General features: G+C 38.4%; 1 protein-coding gene across 1 annotated transcript in view; it reads left to right on the forward strand.

Annotated features, from left to right (window-relative positions):
• Positions 1-21,332, forward strand: part of HSPH1 (heat shock protein family H (Hsp110) member 1) — a 45,726-nt gene that overhangs the window by 22,172 nt on the left and 2,222 nt on the right. Inside the window, exons 2-16 of the mRNA XM_009644908.2 lie at positions 418-475; positions 3,782-3,922; positions 5,322-5,444; positions 6,668-6,767; positions 10,438-10,571; positions 11,036-11,280; positions 12,219-12,447; positions 13,390-13,496; positions 14,822-14,955; positions 17,138-17,343; positions 18,146-18,274; positions 19,026-19,163; positions 19,587-19,712; positions 20,246-20,353; positions 20,450-20,569. Coding sequence (XP_009643203.2) covers positions 418-475; positions 3,782-3,922; positions 5,322-5,444; positions 6,668-6,767; positions 10,438-10,571; positions 11,036-11,280; positions 12,219-12,447; positions 13,390-13,496; positions 14,822-14,955; positions 17,138-17,343; positions 18,146-18,274; positions 19,026-19,163; positions 19,587-19,712; positions 20,246-20,353; positions 20,450-20,569 — 2,098 coding nt within the window. The remainder of the gene's footprint in view (positions 1-417; positions 476-3,781; positions 3,923-5,321; positions 5,445-6,667; positions 6,768-10,437; positions 10,572-11,035; positions 11,281-12,218; positions 12,448-13,389; positions 13,497-14,821; positions 14,956-17,137; positions 17,344-18,145; positions 18,275-19,025; positions 19,164-19,586; positions 19,713-20,245; positions 20,354-20,449; positions 20,570-21,332) is intronic.

Raw genomic sequence — 21,332 nt, forward strand, 5'->3', positions numbered from 1 at the left:
CGGGGACACCCCCACCCCCCCACCACCTCCGCGGCGGGGTGAACTCTTAGAGCTGCCCCAGAGCAGCTCTGCTTTAGCCTGAGGCCAGGTATAGAAAGCCTCGGGCTCAAAGCAGGAGTTAGTTGTGAAGTTATGAGTAGCCAAGCACGCATGGGTAGGATTTCATCTGGATGCAGGCTCATAATTGTGAGCATCGTGTTTACCTGTTTGGATGAACCGTTGTGAAAAGTCCTGGGTTCTAGCCAAGACTTTAAGATGGGTAAGAGTCTTATTGCAGTGTTTTACCGCAAGCTGGAAGAATGGCACTTCAGCAGAAAGACTTCGGTGTTTCATTTGTAGTTGTAGAAAATGCATCTGTGCTAGTCCTCAGTCGTGTTTATTGTCAGCACTGAGTTAATTAGCCGTTGCTCTTTTCAGATCAGTGGTTTCATTTGGATCCAAAAACAGAGCTATTGGCGTCTCGGCTAAAAACCAGGTAGGTCGTTTCCTAGCATTTGTGCATAACAGTGCACAACTGTTCAAGTACCAGTGGGCGAAGAGAGTTGGCTTGCTGTAGTTAAAACCAAGCAACTTTGTTTTCCTTGTCAAGCCTTTTATTTTAGAAATGTTGCACTATGCTGCTGTGCTTCCTTCAGAGAAATGCAGGATGGTTTTGCTAGAATGTTACTGCTCTCTCTTTCATTAATGGTAATGTTTTCCAGTTGAACATGTTCATTTTCTGACAACGTAAGGTCATCAGGTTTCTTTTTCTAATGACTATGTAGGTAGGGTTTTCCTTGCACTTGAAGGAAAACATTTTTCATGCTGTATATAGTTTGTTAAAATTAGATGTAAAGGGAGACTCTTGGCTCAGATTATTAAAGCTATTTAGGCACCTTACTGCCTTTGGTTTCACTGAAAGATAAATGCCTGTGGTTTTGAAGGTGTAAGTCCTTAGTCTTTTTTGTTTTGGTTTTTTTTTTTTATTGAGGTGCTCTGGAAGATTGAATGTTTTCTTCGTTTAAATAGTATTTTCAGTTTAAAAAGGGGAGTTTAATTCTGAAGAATAGTAGAATAACTGAATTTAATGGTTAAATAAATCCCCAGGTATTGTATTGTAGGTTGCTACATAACTGCCGCTGGTGGAGACTGAGCGTGCAGCCTCCGCTGGCCTGTGCAGATCTCCTGTAGTAAAAGGACTGCAGTGGGTTTCCACAGAAAGGGCATTAAAGGAGACTTTTTGTTTTCCCCTCTACTGTAATAGCTCCCTTCTTAATTTTGAACAGCCAAGGAAATATTAATAGGTTACATGTTCACAAGCATACATACACTTTCAGTTACAGGTTAACGTTTGGAGTAATAAAATAAATACATATGTTTATGGGTTTTTCCTTAAATTTCATTTTATCATAGCTTTTGTTTATTTGACCGCTTCCACTTTTTCAAGTTGAAAACTAGTATGATTCATCAGTGCGCAGAAATGAGTTGTTACTCAAAACAGCAAGCGATCTGAATCTATGTACTCTTGACTGTGTTTCGGTATTGTTAGACTATTCCAGTAAATACTGTTGAAAATGTGAAGTAAGCTGAAAGTGAAGTAGATTCTGTCTCTCAGATTGCATTTAAAAGCATGTATGTGCAGTGGTGAACACCTGTGACTTCAGTTGCCTTCAGACTCACCTTTATAAGATGTTACTATATTGAGTCTTATATTAGTCTGAAACTAAGTATTTTTGCCAGAAGAAAAGAATGCGATACTTAAATGCTCTGAAATATTTTTATCATTTCTCTTTCTGTAAGTGGTCCAAGTTGGCTGACCACCTGAGATGTAAATCGTGTTTCTTTGGTACATGTAGAAGTTTCTTGGTGCCGACAACTGAGAGTTATGTTTTCACTGTCCTAGGGCATAGTAGCTAAACAACAAACCCCACAAAACCCCACCAAAAATCCCAGATAAAACCCCTCACAAAACAAAAGGAAAAAAAAACTGTATTTTTTTGACCAGTGACTTCAACATGTGATTATGTGCAAGAGAGCTCATGATACTCAGAGGTGTTCTCTTACTTTAAGACTTGAGGAGCTGCTGTTGGAGTGAATTTTCAGAGAATTTCTGTTTCCTTTAGGTAAGCGTGGTAGCGTTGGAGATGAGCACTATGTTAGTTAACAGCCCATAATTCTCAGCTTTCTTAATTGTGACTAAGCAGGAAGATATTAAAACATGCTACAGACCTAATAGCGTACAATTACTCTAAAAATATCTTGAGATTGTTCTCTTAGAAAAGTTTCTGAGCTTAGTTCTAAATTAGGCTATAAAAGCTACCACAATGTTTGTGCTTCTCTGCCCACTGCATGGCAATTATTTTTGCATCTACGTTCTTCAGCAATACAGCTGTCAATTACGTAGCATTTGAGTACTCTGAAGTTATGGCTATACAAATAAATGAAACCGTGCTGGGAAACGACCTCGAACACAGGAACTTAAATACTCTGTTCTGTTAAAGTACTGGAATAGTTCCTAGCATGTTTTTTGGCCTGTACTAACTCGTGCTCTTACTAACTATGGCTGAGCACTGGTGATTAGAATAAACCAGGGATGATTCTCAGTGAGGAATTTGGGTCTGACTTCTTCCTGTCCACACACACAGCTTTCTGAAAGTTACTGTTTAATAGTATGGATATGGCCTGCTGCTTTGTCAGGGAGCTTTTCTGTTGGAGAACTGTCATAGTTGCATAGTTTTCCAATATAAGATGTAGCTCAAATCTTCAATTCCGTGATGGAAAATTTTGCGTGCAATAAGAAACTGATGCTTTCCTTTGAGGGTAGTGAGTGCTAGAAATCTTTCTCAGTATTCTCGTTGTTTGAAGTTATTATTATGCTATCTATTGATGCCTGCCTAAATCTGTTCTGGAGAGAACACACTTCTGTAGTTTCTTCCCTATAGAATAGGATTCATTCTACTCTGAGATACTTGCAGTTTCTCTTTTAGGCTGGTTTAGTCTAATTTCTGTTCTGCATTGCATTCCTGATACAGAATGCTTCTCTAGGTCAGTTGCTTCTGTGGGGAGCTTGCACTGCAACTTAGCCTATACTTTAAACTGACATTGTTACCAAGAGTCTCCTGTTTCTTGCTGGTGTCTATGCACTGTACCCTTCTTTGGTCTGGTGCAAGAATTTGAGTGACTGCTAGGTGCATGTGAACAGGGGAATGATGTAGTTTAACAGTAGCTTGGGGAGAAAAGTAAGTCTTGAAATGTATGGGGAGACTGACCAGCTTGAAACTTAGGAACTTTGAAAACAGTTGTTTGCACTTAATGTAATGGGGTTTAAAGTGAACAGCTGGTGGTGAGGGAACAGTTGTTTGCACTTAATGGGGTTTAAAGTGAACAGCTGGTGGTGAGGTGGCTGGGACTGGAGTGCCAGTTTACAGGCATTGCAACTACTTGTGAAGCTGGCTGCTATGTTTGTTTGAATTCTAAATTAAGTGACTAAAGTAGTAGGCACTATAGATCCTGTTATTGGTCACCTGATTGCTTCAAGGTTTTAGAGATACTTGTGTAATTCTTACAATACTTAATATATAATGGTCTGTCAGTATCTATGTCTCTGACTCATATAATCTTCTGTAGTAATAAGCTGATATCAAGTACCAGATAGTAATTATAGGTGTTAAAGAAACAGATGTGACAAGTGAGTGAGCAGTTGTCTTAAAACTTGACTTCATGCTTAGGGGCATACAGAGCAGCAATGAACACTGCAGATTGATTAAGAGTGGATTTCTAAATATCCTGTACTTCTTTGCAGCAAATTACTCATGCCCACAACACAGTATCTAACTTCAAGAGATTCCATGGCCGTGCATTTAATGATCCTTTTGTTCAGAAGGAAAAAGAAAAGTTGAGCTATGATTTGGTTTCTATGAAGAATGGTGGAGTTGGAGTAAAGGTAAATTTGCAGTGTTTCTTCTTGGGGGCTATAGCTAAATCTAAAAGTTTACATTTCAGCACCTTGTCATGAAAATATGGGTTTCATTTAATTACCCTGAAGGTTTTATTTAACCTTTCTCTTAAAGAAGAGCTCTTGTGTGCGTAGACAGCTTCATCTTTAAATAGTGGACGTTAACTATCAAATTAAGGTTCATTTGAGAGTAATTGCTGAAATGTGAGCTTCCCTGTTAGCAAACTGCACATCCAGCCTGAACATCCTGTCAGAAAAACTGCTAAGATAATTACGAGGTCATATGGTTTTACTTGAAAGTATTAACCTTTCTGCCACTCTTGTGTGGAATGCATTGCAACAGTCTAATTACGTGGTTACAGATTCCTTATGAAGTAGTAGGAACTCTTCTTTAGAATAATTGCTATAAATGAGTAACATGTTTGTCTTTAGTGGACTGCCTGTTATAAATTACTTGCAACACATGTTCAAAAGCAGTTTGTATCACATTGCAGGTTTGCCTCTTCCTTAAATTTCAAGGACTTTGCTGATACAATATTCGCTTTTCTTAGAATAGGTGTAGTTGTATTCATTTAGAGAAGTATATAAAAATACTGATGATAAAGCCTTGCTGGCATAACAGATGATGCTGCTTCGCTGATGAAGACCCTATCTTAAGGCTGTGTGTTTAAGACTGGGATGTTTAGAGAACAATTTTTCTATTAAAACTGAAATGCTTAATTTTTCCCCAGATTGGACTGATGTGAATAAAAAGCAAGCGGTATTTTCAAGAATCAATTGTAACATGTTCTTTCATTTCGTGATTGCTATTTATTCTATTACACAGAAAAACAGTGGTTCAAGAATAATTTCTTGGTAAGGGAGCAACAAATAAAATTTTTGCTGAGCTTCATCTTAAGCTTTTGACTGTTTTATGTGCATAGGTGAACTGTTGTTCCACAGTTCTTCCTTTCAGAGACTTTTCACACATTTGGGCAGAAACATAAAAATGTCAGGGGAAAATCAGCAAGTAATTCTGGACTTTTTTTGCAGTTGGCAGCAGTTTGAAAATTGATTGCTCTTTTTACTTTTTTGGCATAATGCTCTGTGACCATGTCTAGCTTTAGCCACATTTTAGACTTGTGTCACTTTTGAATCACTTCCTAGCCATTTCCTGCTTCTATGGAGTTGATATGGTTCTTGATGCTTTAAGTCTGTGAAAATGGAATAATTGCTTCTGTAGATGCTCAACTGGGAAATCAAATTGTAAAGTGAAGTTCTATAATGAAATAATTAAGCATTTTATGATTGAGAGAGTATTAGCAGCAGTGTATCAAAAACATTAAATGTAAGTCATTTTTCCTCCAGTTGAAATAATGGAATTATTTTTCCTATTTCTTCTATCCAGGTCATGTACATGGATGAGGAGCATATCTTCAGTGTGGAACAGATTTCAGCTATGTTATTGACTAAATTAAAGGAGACTGCGGAGAGTAACCTGAAAAAGCCAGTAACAGACTGTGTTATTTCTGTAAGTAATTGTAGTGCACAGGAACATCATGTCTTTTAACTTCAGCTATTGAGGGCATTTTGCTTCTATTCGTGTAGAGTTAAAAAGAACACTGCATAAGCGCTTACAAAGGGATTAATCCTAACTAGCTTTAGAGCTTTTGACTTAAAGAAATCCCAGGGCCACTTCCATATTCCAGAACCTGACCCACTTCATGAACTCAGTCTCTTGGAGTTGTCTGAACTTTTGGACCCAGAACACTTCTGGGATCCAGGTATATACCCTTCTGCTGCCATTTGTTTCCATGACTAAACATGCTAATTACTCATTAAAGACACCTTTGTTTATCAAAGTTTGCCCTCCGGCAGTTAAAAACCTTAGTTTCTGTCCTGTTTATGTTCACCTTCTCCGTATGTTAATTTTTTTTTCGATTTATGGCTGCACAGAAAATGACCGCAGATAAAGACTGCAGATAAAGCTTGCAATTCCATTGCAAAGCCTGAATATAAAATAACATCTGCCTCTGTTCTCAATGACTCTTTGAACAAGTCTGTCTCATGTTGCATCTAGGAATATTTAGTTCTGTTATTATTAGAAGAGTTTGTTCTCCAGTTGATACCTGACAGTTACTGTCTTCTGATGTCCTCAGGGACAGAAGCTACATCATTAGAAGTCATTGTCCAATGCCAATGCTAGAGATATGTAGCAAATTTTCAACAACATCTAGAGATATGTAGCAAATTTTCAACAACATACTCCTTCAGAATATCTTACCACTTCTTGCCCAAAGTAGTTTTGGCTGAAACAAATTCTCTTTATAGGTTATCCCTTATTTCTTTGCATCTCTCACATCTGTAATATTGCGGTACTTTCTTGGACAAGAATATGCGTACTAATTCTGATTAAGGTTATTCCATGTCTCTGCCTCCATAATACCCAGTTTCACATTTTGCACCAGTAATTAAGGTTCCTAGCTTTTGTATACAAATAACTCATTTGTTTCTTGCTAGTGTGTGCTCACGTAAACTAGCTGATAGTCGCTTTAATTCCATCTCAGCTTGACTGTATAGAATATTTGAAGTATCTATTCAATACAGTAGTTGCATGTTAAAAGACATGGAGTGAGCAAGTGTATTCCTAAAAGAGGAGGAATAGATACAATTTTTAAACTAATACTTTCAAATAAACAGAGTGACGTCTCATTTTTCTGCAAATAACTTCCCATTCTCACCTGCTTTCTTCAGGTTCCATCGTTTTTCACAGATGCTGAAAGGAGGTCCCTTCTGGATGCAGCTCAGATTGTTGGATTAAATTGTCTTAGATTAATGAATGACATGACAGCAGGTAAGTAGGGTAAAATAGCAGTTTCTGCAAATGAAAGGTGTGATAGAGGGTACATTTAGTTACTCTAAGAAACACGGCTGACTTGAAAAATCAGACACAAGACATAAAAGTTCTAAAAATTGCTGCTCTTCTCTTGATTTAGTCTTTCATTTTTGTCTTCTGTGTGAAGGAGTAGAAGAGATCAAGCTTTAGTGATAGTTACCTCCCTGAGTACTTATTTAGGAGTCACCACACATGTCTGGACTACTTGTCCATTTAGTTCACTGCCCAGATTTCATGGAAGGAACCTTATGATGCACAGTTGTGGGATTGAGGCGCTCACTCTTCAAGCATCAACACTTAGCACCAAGGCTGTTGTCAGTATAACTGTGCTTTTAAAACACACACAAAAAAGGCAATTAATCTCCTTTGCTAATCTGTTCTGAACTCTAAAATGGCTTTGTCAGAACCAATAGTTTATTTGGTCTTTCCTAAAACACGCATTCTTACCTTGTCTTCCTGCATTTTTCTCTTTGCATTTGGTGAGAGAGCAGTTGTTCTGTGTTTTAAAATGGCATAATAACAAGCACTTGTTTCCTGGGGGAAGGGGTTGGGAAGTAGAGGTCTGTACCAGAAGACAATAACTTTTCTGTTCCCACTGTCCACATTACTTTGATAAGTTAGGAAAAGTTTACTTTGCAAGAATGTCCCATGTGAGCATTTTTGGTGCATGTGAGCTGGATTCATGCTTTTGAATTTAATGTTTTATTTTTAAGGAGTAAAGCAATCTTAAATACGCATTAATGGAGTGGTATCTTAAAATGTTTTTCCAGATTCAGTTTTAGATGAGTATCTATATGGTAATGTACTGGATTTCTAGTAAACATAGTTGTTGCATCAGTATTATGATCTTCACATTGAACACTATGTGTTTGCACCTAGTGAAGAGCAAATCTGTTTCTGTCATCTAGCTTTAGCTTCTTTGTTTCTATAGCAAAGAGTGCTCAGAGAATGTGTGGTAGTGTGAGTTCTTGAGCTGGGTAAGTGGACCCCACAGTAGGTACACTTTGTCCCATGTGCCTGGATTCTTTGAGTTACAGGGCTTGTACATCTCCAGGGTGACAGGAGAGAGGAGGAGGAGGGATGATCCAACCCTCTTTAACCTTCAAATTCCATTTTCAGAATGTTTATGAAGAAACTTTGTATCCATGAAGAAAAAAAAGGGCTAATTTAGCACTCAAAAGAAGTGTTTTCCAACCTTAGCAGTGAGAAAAGAGTACCTTTCCAACCCCTTTCTCTATTGAAGCAGAAGTAATCCTTCACACCTGATTCGGAGATGACCTCTCATGATGGGGTGACATAAGCCAACTAAAGGCCTTGCCAAAAAAGGCATTGTTACTTCCTTTTTCTTTGGCAGAACACATCAGCCCAGTCTCTGGCCATGCAAGAACCTTGAGAGCTTTTCAAGACTTTTTAGCAAGGATCTTTAGAAGCTTTGCCATTGGAATGAACAGTCTCCAGAAAAGCAGATAGCGCTTTCATCCCCTTAGCAGCACCAGCAGCCTTCTTTACTGTGTAGCACATAGCATTTCCAAATTTCTTTTCTTTACCTTGCAAGGCTAATAAGTACTATCCAAGCTTTTCTCATATTTTAAATGAAAGGATCTTTTATTATATCCTTGAGGAAGGAGCCCTGAGGTATAGTAGGGCAGAAAAGAACAATAATTTGTTTTGGTTTTGAAGAAAGGCAAAGTCTACTGTGATTTATCAAGTTTTGTTCATAAATTTATTTTTAGCTTGGAAACAAGGGCAATGTATACAGTCTGCTTAGAAATACAAATGTTATGTGAATGAGCAGACCAATATACAATTTCAATCAGATCTAGATCTCAAGGATATAACAGATACATTTTGTGAAATAAATAATTTCAATCAGATCTAGATCTCAAGGGGCTACTAAAATGATCCGAGGGCTGGAGCACCTCTCCTATGAGGACAGGCTGAGAGAGTTGGGCTTGTTCAGTCTAGAGAAAAGAAGGCTGCGGGGAGACCTGATTGCGGCCTTTCAGTACCTAAAGGGGGCCTATAGGAAAGAGGGGGAAAACCTTTTTAGTAGGGCCAGCTGCGTTAGGACAAGGGGTAATGGTTTTAAACTAAATCGGGGTAGGTTTAGGCTAGATATAAGGAAAAAATTCTTTACAATGAGGGTGGTAAACCACTGGAACAGGTTGCCCAGAGAGGTAGTGGAGGCCCCATCCCTGGAAACATTCAAGGCCAGGTTGGATGGGGCTCTGAGCAACCTGATCTAGTTGGCGGTGTCCCTGCTGACTGCAGGGGGGTTGGACTCGATGACCTCTAGTGGTCCCCTCCAACCCAAAACATTCTATGATTCTATGATTCTATGATTCAAGGATATAACAGATACATTTTGTGAAATAAAGTTTGTGTTTTTAATGACTGCTTGTGGGAGGGATTAATGGGTACTGGTATTGGGTTTTTATAGACCCCAAAGAGTCCACACAGATGAGAAATGAGTGCACCAACTGCACAGAAACTTTATTAGACACCAGAATCCATAAATCTCAAGTATCTGGCCAGTGTGAAACTTGGCTGTCCTTGTTCCAGATGGCCTGGAACTACTGCTTTTGATGGGAGAGAGGGAATTGGTGTCCCTTTCTCCTCAAGTGAGAGGACGTCTCACTAAAACATTACATTCCAGAGCACGTATTCCCAGCCTTCCTTACCACCTTCTCTAGTGCTCTAATTCTCTTGCCTGATAATCTGTCTAGTTATCTTCATGTTGTGATTTTTTTTTTACCACATGCAAATGTACATTCTCCCATGTTCTATTTCATGCCAAAATATCAGTCTTTCCTATGTAAGCGTGTAGCCAAGACTCTCTAGGGTTTTATTTATCTTCAGTTACTGCATCAGCCTCCTGCCTAGCTTTGACACTGCTATCCATCCAGAATGAATGCTGCTGCAAAACTGCATTCTGTCCTTTGACTTCATTATCCTGTGTTTACATGCCCTGATGGCTTCTGTTTTACACTTTTGATGCAAACTGTCCCTGCCTGATACCGTCATACTGAGATTCTTCCTTTTTGCAGCCACTGCTGACCATTTATACTGTTCTCAGACAAAACCTTCATGCCTGGGAGATACTCCTTGTAAATACAAAATTGGGTTTGGGTTTTGTTGTAAAGATGCTTTGTGGTTTTGATTACTATGGGTTACTATGCAAAGCAAAACCATGAGTTGTTAATAAACAGATCAAAGTAGAAAGCCCCCTAACAGGGTTGTTGCTTCTTAGTTATCATAGAATCGTTTAGGTTGGAAAAGACCTTTTAAGATCATCAAGTCCAACCGTTAACCTAACACTGCCATCGCACCACTAAACCATGTCTCTAAGCACCTCATCTACTCTTATTTTAAATACTTCCATGCTTTGCATGCTTTTAAACACTTAGAAAGCATATATGTAACTGAGGAAAGAATGTTTTGCTTCTCAGATCTTACAACATGTATTAATGGAATAACGCTTCCATGTAGGTAAGACCTTGCATAGGTGTATGTCTGGATTTGTCTTGCTGCTCTTGGTCCTATAGCTTACTGTTCACAGGGATGTGATGGCATGCAGTTGGAGACTCACTAGAGAATGCATGGATAATATCTGACACTTGTTTTGCAGTGGCTCTGAGTTATGGAATTTATAAACAGGACCTTCCAGCTCCTGAAGAGAAGCCACGGATAGTTGTGTTTGTTGATATGGGACATTCTGCATTCCAAGTATCAGCCTGTGCATTCAACAAGGGTAAACTAAAGGTAGTAAGACTAAAAGAAAATAAAAGGCTTTATGAGACATTTGAATCAAATAGGCTGTAAACCTGCTTTGTTTTTAAAATTCTGAAAAAATTTAATTGCATGGGAAGTGGCAGCAAGTCAAAAGGTGAAGATTTTTATCAGCGTCCTTCATTTCCTTAAGATGGTTTCAAATAGAGGCTGTGAATTCCTTGCTGCACACCAACTGCTATAATTTAGTTTATTTTATCTAAATGGATGAGTATGGATTAAAACTGTGAATGCTTAGGATTGTCACCTAGTTACTTACACTTACTTCCACTGTAAAAGCTGATACGGTTGATTGAAGTGCTTAAGCCTGTGCATTGGAAGATAGGCTGACTTGTCCCCAACCTTTTTGAAGCAAAGGCTTGCTCATATTGGAAGACTGCTACTTCATTTGATTTTTACTGAGTGTAAGACTAAATAACTGTGTTCTTTCAAACCAGGTACTTGGTACAGCATTTGACCCTTTCCTAGGTGGAAGAAACTTTGATGGAAAGCTAGTAGATTATTTTTGTGCAGAAATAAAAGCAAAGTACAAACTGGATCCAAAAGCAAAAGTTCGAGCTCTACTTCGTCTGTATCAGGAATGTGAGAAGCTGAAGAAACTAATGAGTTCAAATAGCACAGACATTCCCCTAAATATTGAGTGTTTCATGAATGATACTGATGTATCTGGAAAAATGAACAGGTGAGTTCTGTACAAGACAGGCAGTTGCTGTGGTGGCCGTATTTCTTAAACAAGTGTTCCTTTCCATGTTTGAAAGAGACTTACTGTGCTAAAATTAAGTGCAAGTGCTGAATAGCTGTGGCATTTTTGTAATGCTAGAATAACTAAGGCTGTGGAATGTAATGTTCAGCTACCTGAGCAGTCTTTCAGTGTAATCATGCAAAAGAAGCTTGGATTCTTTTTGTAGAATGACATGTTCTTAAAACCATGGATTGATGGATGCAAACCAGACCCAGGGGGGTTGGCTGCATATTTAGGCCTCCTGCATATTTTAGGTAACCTAAATCCCGTACTGCTCTGAAGATAGCATCAACTGAAGCTTTGTTCCTTTTTTTTTGGTGTTCTTATTGTACTGTGGATATTGGCAGAGAAATGGAGGGCAGAAACAGTGCTTATGGGAGATGACTTGATTATGGCCTGAGTGTAAACGAAGTCTGTGTGTGTCTGTCTCTTGCACATGCTCACAGGCACAACTTAATTTGTAGTCACTGTTAGTCCTGTAACTACTGCCAAGAGTGGTGGGTGGGGTTTTTGTGGTTTTTTTTTTTTCCCCCCTCCCTCCGGTATTTGGGCAACAGTTTTTCATTGTAAAGGAAGTATCAGTGTTTTCTGTATTCTTATCTGTAACCTCTGCTGAGAGGCAAATATATAGCACCTGGCCAAACAATGCTTTTATCTTATTTAGCTATGTTGATAGCAGCATAGGAAAATCTGTAAGCAGCTGTTCGTGTACTGCCTTGTCTATGGTTGTTACTTCAGCGTACTCGCAGGGCCTTAGGTTTAAGTCTCTTTGTAGTGTAGTTACCAGGCGGGGTCAGCATCAGTTTGGAAACAAGAATACTAGGAAATTTTAAGTGGTGGGGCAGGCATTCTTTGGTTAATTCCATTTCTTTCCTTAGGTCACAGTTTGAAGAATTGTGTGCTGACTTGCTGCAAAGGATAGAGATGCCTCTGCTTTCATTAATGGAACAAACACAACTGAAAGTGGAAGATGTAACTGCTGTAGAGATTGTGGGAGGAGCAACCCGCATTGCTGCTGTCAAAGAGAGGATTGCTAAATTCTTTGGCAAAGATGTCAGTACAACACTGAACGCAGATGAAGCCATAGCTAGGGGCTGTGCTTTGCAGGTATAGTACTGGCAACACTAGATAAACTTAAAACATTCCTTGAGAGCACTTTATTAGCCAAGCAGTTTTGAGAAATGGCAGAAGTGCTCTATTTTAAAGCACGCAAGAAAACATACACATTCACTGGTGTTTTTATGGGACTGTGCTGTTTAAAAAGTCCAGAGTACTCTGCAGTGCAGTACTTTACTGAAAGTGCTGATGCTGGATATATTCTGTAAGCAGTCCACTCTTCTCTTTAAAAGAAAGGGATATAGGGATCTTTAATGAGAAAAATTTATGTTGCTGTCAAGCTGAGGGAAGAGATATGTATCAACAAAGTGTGTGAGAAGTATCTATGGAGAGCCGAAAACATTGCAGGTTTGCATTTTCTGGTATATCCAGCTTCCCATCAATGTGAATCAAACTTTTATTCTGTCTCCCCCCCCCCCATTTTTACAGTTTCCAACTAGTGAACTATATTTACAAGCACACCGCTCTGTCTGCCATCATCCTTTTCTCCTTTACTTGTTCTCTTATTTCACTCTCTCTGACTTGTTTCTTTATTCCATCTCACTGTTTTCCATCACTAGCAATCAGTTGTCTCCAGGGAAAGAAGCAGGACGTGTAAGATAAACACCATTTTTTCTAGGACTAAGTAATGCAGTACTTCCATTCTTTACAGTCCTGGTATTCGTTTACACTGTTACCTTTTTTCACAAGCTGTTGTAGGAATCAGGCTAAGAGTCCCCCAGTCCCCCTAGCCCAAAGGGTAGAAACCTCTTCTGTATGATATTTCTGTTTTCTTATCATACTCCATTGAAATCAAGCAATTTGCCTATCTCTGTTCTAATAAAGTCAACCAAGGTCTCTTTTTCTTGTTTAAAGATGTTTAGCGGTCTTGGGTGGGTGGAGCAGAGTGGTTAACCAACTTTAATGCATGTCTGGTTTTTTTTTTTTTTTTAGTGTGCAATTCTTTCTCCAGCTTTTAAAGTGAGAGAATTCTCTGTGACAGATGCTACACCATTCCCAATATCTCTGTTGTGGAACACAGAAGCAGAGGACACTGAAGGGTAGGTAGCTCAAATTACAGTCTATGAAACTTTTGGCCTTCATAATTCAAGCATACTGTTCTTGGTTGCATTTAAACTAGGATCTTGGATTCTGATGCAAAAAATGCATAGGCTGTGTGCCAGAGATGGCTGACAGTGGAAACTGTAAAGGCATACATTGAAATTTAAGCATAAGTCCTCATCTGTTAAAAAATGAAGATTAAAAAAATTGTGATGGAATGAGCTACCAACCACTATCTTGTCATGCATTGCTCTTATCTGGTTGTCGGGTTTTGGAATACAAAATGAACTAGAACAACTGCTAGATCCTGATCACACTTCCTTTCTGGCTTTATTACTCAAGGTGTTCCTAACACCTATCTGGATTCTTGTTTTAGTAAGAATGTTAGACACTATGTAATGGATGCTATTTGTCTGGCTGAAAACAGAACCAAGGATTTAACTCAACTTTTGTAAGAGGAATTTACTGTAATTGCAGTGTCTTAAGACTCTGACCTCCCTGCTATTAACTGTGCCATGCTTGTGGGAAATGCAGTTGCTGTCTAGGATGTAGAGAGGTCTCAGTTTGACTTTTGAGAAGTTTAGAGTTCTATAGGGACCTGTTCATACATTTCTTATATTCTTTGTAATTTGGCCTTTTTTGTCTGTCTTCTGTGGAGATGCAGGACCTAATTGTTCTGTCACATGCTTCTGAGAGCAACCTGTGGGTTCACATTCTAGGTGAAGCTCTTTATTTTCTCACATTTAGGTTATTAGATGAGATTCTTCCATAGTTAGGAGAAAAAACTTAGCTGCAAATTAGAATCAGACTGGCAATGGCGGACAGACCTTAGAGGAAGAACCTAAAATAAAGCTGGTTGTCTTTGTCACATCAAGGAATGAATAATAATCTGGTGTCAGGGTTCTCAACTAAGCCACAGAAAGTAAATGAGTAAGGAATTAACAGGGCTATAATTAGCCTTTTGAGACTAACTGAGGAAGGGTGCAAATTATGATTTAAATTATGCTATTCCAAGCTCAGAATAATGTCTTTGCAGGAAACAAATTTTGGAGGTCTGCTGATAGTCTGTCACTGAATTGCCACCTACTTCTAAACTTACTTGCTTCTGAGACTCAAAATTGTGGAATAGGACAATTTCCCATTACAGTACACAACAGTAATTTTTTTTTTATTATAGTACAGTGGTAAAATATCTTTTCTTGGAATTGTTCAGAAGGGTTAATGTGTCAAAACACGGTGACGTTTCTCTAAAGAATTCTGACCCTAGATCAAAGCCTTCAGTTCACATACTCTGCTAAAAGTGGTATTTTTCTCTTAATTATAGGGTTCATGAGGTGTTCAGCAGAAATCATGCAGCACCTTTCTCCAAGGTTCTTACATTCTATAGGAAAGGTCCATTTGAGTTAGAAGCTTTTTATTCTGATCCTAACGGAGTCCCATATCCTGAGTCAAAAATTGGTAAGTAATTGTCCTGGAAATGGTGTTGTCTCACATTGTTTGGTCTTAAATCATTTCTGTAACTGTGGTGTGTTACAGTATGGTTGTATGACATATATTTAGTTTTTTGTGTCTGGAGGACTCAATTTCCAGTTCTCCCTTGCCATAGGTAACTGAACTTGGATTTTTTTTTTTTTTTTTCATTTTTCTAGCTTCTGAAGTTGCTTCAGTCCATTGAAGAAGTGAGGGAAAACTATAGCCAAATGCCCAGGACTAGAATGGGGCTATCAGTGTGAAAGATAACTTCTAAACTTTTTTAATATTCTTTTCTGCTTTTTGCTAAAACAAGCTAGGAATACTTGAAAAATATCTCCTGCATATAAAAAACTTAAACACATTGTGAGTAACTAGTTGCTGCTTTTCCCTGTACTTTCTGGGTTTGTCATAATATTGAATAAGTTTTAATCAAGGCAGCCTGAAATAGTGGCAGCTACAAGACTACGGTATTGATTTGAATTGTCTAGGTAACATTTATAAACAGCTCTTTCATTCTTTTTGACAAATTACCACATTGACAGTGCTGACCCTTACAAAGAGTTTACAGTATGGCTAGTTAGAAAAAGATTGTGATGGTTAAGTCAGGCCAATTAAATAATTGCTCTTGAGTACTAAGCGTGCAATTAAATGTTGTGTGTTTGCATGTAAAATTAAGATAAAGCTGTTACTAGTTGTCAAGTAATTGCTTGGTTTTGTTAGAAAGCTCAACTTTTGTTTTTCAGTGGTAGAATAAATGACAAATCTTAGCTTAAGTATTCAATAATACAGCTGTCCTGTTGGTTAACAGTGCACTTAAAAAAGTATCACCAGAACTGTAGTGTTAAAGATAAGCTTTATAAATATTCTTAAAATGGGTGGGAGAATATATAGGGCAAAAACATCTCCAGCTGATTTGCCAATATTTCGGCAAATACCTAATGCACTACAAAGTTACTGAAAACTATTATCCTAACAGAAAACATCAGTTATTTTCTCTGCTTCAAAGCAAATTACACGATTGTTTCACTGACAGTCACAAAGTTCAAATACCATGTCTTAAAAACCAGCACAATATTTTGTAGTTACAGAAACAGCAGGCTTCCTTGCATGTTAACTCTTGCCAAAAAGACTGGTAGTGGGATTTGTGAGTGTGCAATTTATATGGCATTAAGAAACAAGATGATATTTAACTGTTGTTCTGCAAACTGGTGAGAACAGAACCAAAAAGTGGACTGGTTTCAGCTCACTCGCCAATTAACTCTTTGCTCAGAACAGAATTGTCAGCAGTCCTAATGGGTGAGGCAGTAGATATGATGAGACTACCTAAAGGGAGGACAAGTCACAATTCTAGGATTATAGGATTTACAGGAGAAGGGGGGATTACAGCCTGTAAAGTAAGCAGGTAAAAGCCTGTATGCATGTGGTTTAGATCTACTGATGAAGGAATGGGGGGGTGGGGGGTGTGAGCATGCGTATGTTCAGCCTGTGATGAAATCTGTGAACTTGTACTTTGCAGCTATACAAGCATAGTAATTTCCAGGTCACTTTTTTGGTGATACATGTATAACCATGTACTAGGCAGGAAAAATACGTCTGCTTTTAATGTCAAGGAGATGTGATTCTTCGTATGCTGTCAAATTAGTTGTCTGTCTGTGTCAAGTATTACAGGAGTTACAAAACTGTTCCATTCTGCCCGAGAGTAAAAGGTCATGGCAGTCTTACATGGATGTTAGAAGCTGAAAAGAACACTTCTAGAAATACTGTCTATATGTTGGGCAGTAACTTGTATTAAAAAGACATAACATATAACATTGGCTTTAGACTAAATCTTTGCGTAGTTTTCTTTCATCCCACTATAGCATCACAGCACAAGTAAGGGGCAGTGAGCTTTTACCTCTTGTATTTGCTGTATGTTACTAGTGGCAGGAGAACATACCCTATTATTTAAAAAGAAACATTCTCCCTTTTGATTTGTGAGGTAAAATTGGCTGAAAAGCAGAGTACCTTTTGTTTTCTGTAGTATTATTTTCATTTTGGGGACTATGAGATTAGCACAGAGGCTTCGTCAAATATTTAGAAAATGCATCCTCTGTGAAAGGTGTTTTCCTGGCCCTGTAATATTACCTCTTTAATTCCACTGTGTGAGTATTGATTCCTTTGGTTTTAGGTAGGTATGTTATCCAGAATGTGGCAGCCCAGAAAGATGGAGAGAAGTCTAAAGTCAAAGTGAAAGTCCGTGTCAATACTCACGGCATTTTCAGTGTGTCCACTGCATCCATGGTAGAACCAGTTAAAAGTGAAGAGAGTGAAGATGTTGGTGTTGAGACTGAAGTGGAATCTCAGGACCAGAGGCTTATTGAAAACTCATGTGATGTAAGTTGACCTTTCTTGTGTGTGAATGTCCTTACTGATGAAAGTGTGTTCTGCTGTTACATGCTCTGGAAGAAAAATCTCTTCTAAGGAAGCAAAATGACATTAATTTTGAGATGTGCAGAGCCATCAGAAAATATAATGTCCTTATAAGAACAGGAGAAAATGAGTGCTATCTTGAAAGTGTGTGGAGTTCAAAATTAATTATTGGGCAAAGTGCCAAAGAGCAGCAGGTGGGTTGCTTGAGGGTGGGGTTGCTTGCAGCTGCCATTGTTACCAGAGTGTTCCAAATATGAAAACTTGGATTATTAGTCATCCATGCTCTCTGTGTTAAAAGGATTTGAGTGTAATCCTTCGTATTAGTAATATTTTGAAACTTTTTGTGGAAGGGAAAGCTGGATTGTTTCCTACAGCATTGAAGCAGAGGGGAACACTGGGGAATAATGCAGCATTGTTATGGTATACTTGATGTCTTAGTAGTTTTCTGAGGGGGGGAAAAAGCTTAAAAGCTATGAGTCAATAAATTGAAAGCCACTTTTTGTAGGAGAAAGTGGTAGCATGCACACACACGCGCACAAATATTATGCTGCAAGCCTGGCACTGGTAGCATTTTCACTAAGTCCTTCTGAACTTGCAGCTGGTCTGTATCTCCGTTAGTTAAAGCGTGTGTGTTTCTGCGTGTGCACAGAATGCTTCCTAGGGCACTTTGTACAGTATGTGCGTCAGAAGTGAAGTGCCCTATAACTTTTACTAAATACAAGTGCACATGCCTTCTACATCCTTTGTGCCTGGGCTTTCATTTCAGAAAAATATCCAGCAAGAGAACAGTGAGGCTGGAACACAGTCCCAGGTACAAACTGATGGTCAGCAAACGTCACAGTCTCCCCCTTCATCAGAACCTCCCTCTGAAGAAAACAAAACCCCAGATGTCAAAGTGAGTGACCCTTTAACTCTGTTGAAAATGTTATGCTATATAATGGGGACTTTTAAAAGGGCAGCACACTCCAGGAAAAAGTAAGGAACTTCATCCTTGGAACCTTTTTCGTTTTTATACCTTTTCTATTGTGAAAAATAATGTGTGTATATCAATGATTTTCATACAGAGTTTGAAAAAGAATTCCTGCAAGGTCTCACTCTACCACTTCCCTGTCTTTACGCAGTGTTGTACAGCTAATTTGTTTGGGTTGCAGACACTTCAATTTGTTTAACAGCTGTTAGAGGCCAACGTTATTAGGCCTGCTGAGAGAAGTTGGGATCAGGAATTCATAAACCTAAGTGGAAATTATCTATGTGAAAAACATATGCCTGCATGATATTGCTAGTCATTTGCTCTTTCATCTGTAAAAGATGAAGATGTTTTGGGTTAAAATCTTGCCACTGTCAGCATTACCAGTGAAGTGCTAAGCTACAGATGGGCACTTCTGGAAAACCTGCAGATATACCATATATCTGAGAAACGTCCTTCCTGTAGCTCAGTACTTACTGTCCATGAAATAGACTGTAAGCAGGCTAGGATAGGAGGTGGAATCCCCAAAGGGAAGGTGCCTCATAAGTATATTTTGAAAATTCTGAGAGAACACAGAAAATCTCTGCATGTTCTTCCTGTGAATGTTTCTATCATCATAGTGCTACTTCGTCAGAAGGAAGTCAGGAAAATTATCTTATTTTTCTTGTCTCCAACTCAGACAAATGAGAAGAAAGGTGATCAGCCCCCAGAAGCTAAAAAACCCAAGATAAAAGTGAAGAATGTGGAACTACCTATTGAAGCTAACTTGGTTTGGCAGTTAGGAAAAGATCTCCTCAATATGTATATTGAAACAGAGGTGAGTGAGTGGGATTTAGATTGCTTTCTTAATTGCAGTTATTAACCATTCATCTGCTTTTTAAGACATCTGATTTTTTACTGTAACCCTGGAGTGTGGATGCAAATAATTTACAGTGAACTAATGTACAGTCCAACTTGAACACATAACTGACGAATGTTAATCAGAAAGACTGAAGTGTGTGTATAGTGATGGTATCAAATCACCGATCCATGGAATGAAATCACAGATTGGTTCAAGCTGTTGTATATAGAGGAGTGGACCCCATTTCTTTAGGTGAGCCCACTGTGTAGCAATGGGAAATCCAGCAGTTATGTGAGCCAAGGCCTCTGGGAGATTACTGTGTTTCACAGGAGCTGTGCTTTGTAGAATGCTGTTTGAATATGGGTATTTTTTAATTAAAATATTTTTGTGATTATACAGGGTAAGATGATTATGCAAGACAAACTGGAAAAAGAAAGAAATGATGCAAAGAATGCTGTGGAAGAATATGTGTATGAGTTCAGGGACAAGTTGTCTGGACCATATGAAAAGTTTGTTTGTGAAAAGGTAGGTTATGGTTTCAGGAGCTTCTCTGAAAATACTGATATCAAATATCTATTTTTTTTATTCTGTGGTTGAGCTTTCTCATAGCCATCCTGGAAATAACTGAAAACTAACTTACTTGAATGATGGCTGGGACTGATCAGAATAGGCTCAGGTTTAGCAAAGAGTACATAATGCTGAAAATAAATCTTGTCACAAATAGAATAAAGTTTTGTTTCCAAATAAAGTTGGTGACTAGATAAAGCAAGACAGCTTCCCCTTCTATAACCAAAACCACAAATTAAGCTGTACCCCAAGCATTGGCCTAATCAAGAACAAAAGGCTATAAATGCTACCTATGTTGTAGATATGTGTGTTTCCCAGTTAGAAGCTGGTGTGGTTTAATTGACTTAACTAGGCAAAAGCTGCAGTACAAATGTAATATTTATGTAGGAGGCCAAGAATTAACATTTACCAGTGTCCTGTTACTGTGAGACACGCACTGTCAATTGGTGCATATTTTGATGCTTGACATGTTGAATTATATTGATACATAGGATCTGCAGGGATTCTCTGCACTCCTCACTGAGACAGAAGGCTGGCTGTATGAAGAGGGTGAGGATGAAGCTAAGCAGGTGTACGTAGACAAATTAGAGGATTTAAAGGTAGGTCTGTTAGTATGCCTGAATTGTGAAATTCCCAAAGTATCATGCAAAACAATGTTAATGAATCACATAACGCATAGGAATTGCTTTTTCTAGAAATTAGGTACTCCAATTGAAATGCGCTATCAAGAAGCAGAAGAACGACCGAAGCTGTTAGAAGAACTGGGACACAGGCTCCAGTATTATGCTACAATAGCTGGGGAATTCAGGAATAAAGTAAGTGGCCTCAAAGTATCTTTCTTTTACCATACAGTTTTACCATACTTTCTTTTACCTCAGTTTTGCTGAGGCTCACCAGCTGGCAGAGGCTTCAAATCCACTTTCAGATGAGCTGCAATCTACTGTTATATAGGTCGCAAATGTTTCCCAGTACTCAAAAAAAAAAAAAAAAAATCTTGCCTAGTGTGTCATATCTTCAGTTCCTTGATACTTCTGGATGTTTTCAGGCCAAAAAGGACATTCTTACAAAGAGTGAGGTTTAGACTGTGGTCTGATTCTTGACCTTTTAAAAGCTAATCTGACATGTTTAGAAGTGTGCTGCTCTTCCATTTCTTTTGGGAACAAGAATTGTGCCATGGTGCGAAGCATTAGTGTAAAAGCTACTCAGAATAAACTAAAACATCTAGCTTGTTTATTATATATAGGTGTTTGGGGGGATTTTTGCCATTGATATTTGAAGATTTTTTTTTTGGTAAGCAAACCTTTTGAAAATTTACTCCTTGGGTTTCAACTTAATGTGTTTGAATGGGGCAGCGCACAACGCTGAAGTTAATTCAGTTACAATTCAACACATTCTCACAGCTATAGATTACAAAATTGTCCTTAAGTGAAGTCCTTCAGTAGTATTAATACAGCCTTGAAATAACTAGCATCACTGAAAACACTATGTTTAAGACTTGAATTCATATTTAGAATTCTTAACTAAAATCATAGGTTGTGTTGCTGGGTAAGTCTGTCTTCTGATATCAGTTAATTGTGT

Source organism: Egretta garzetta, unplaced genomic scaffold (assembly GCF_000687185.1).
Source record: "Egretta garzetta isolate BGI_Z169 unplaced genomic scaffold, ASM68718v1 scaffold40, whole genome shotgun sequence".
NCBI classification, from domain to species: Eukaryota; Metazoa; Chordata; class Aves; order Pelecaniformes; family Ardeidae; genus Egretta; species Egretta garzetta.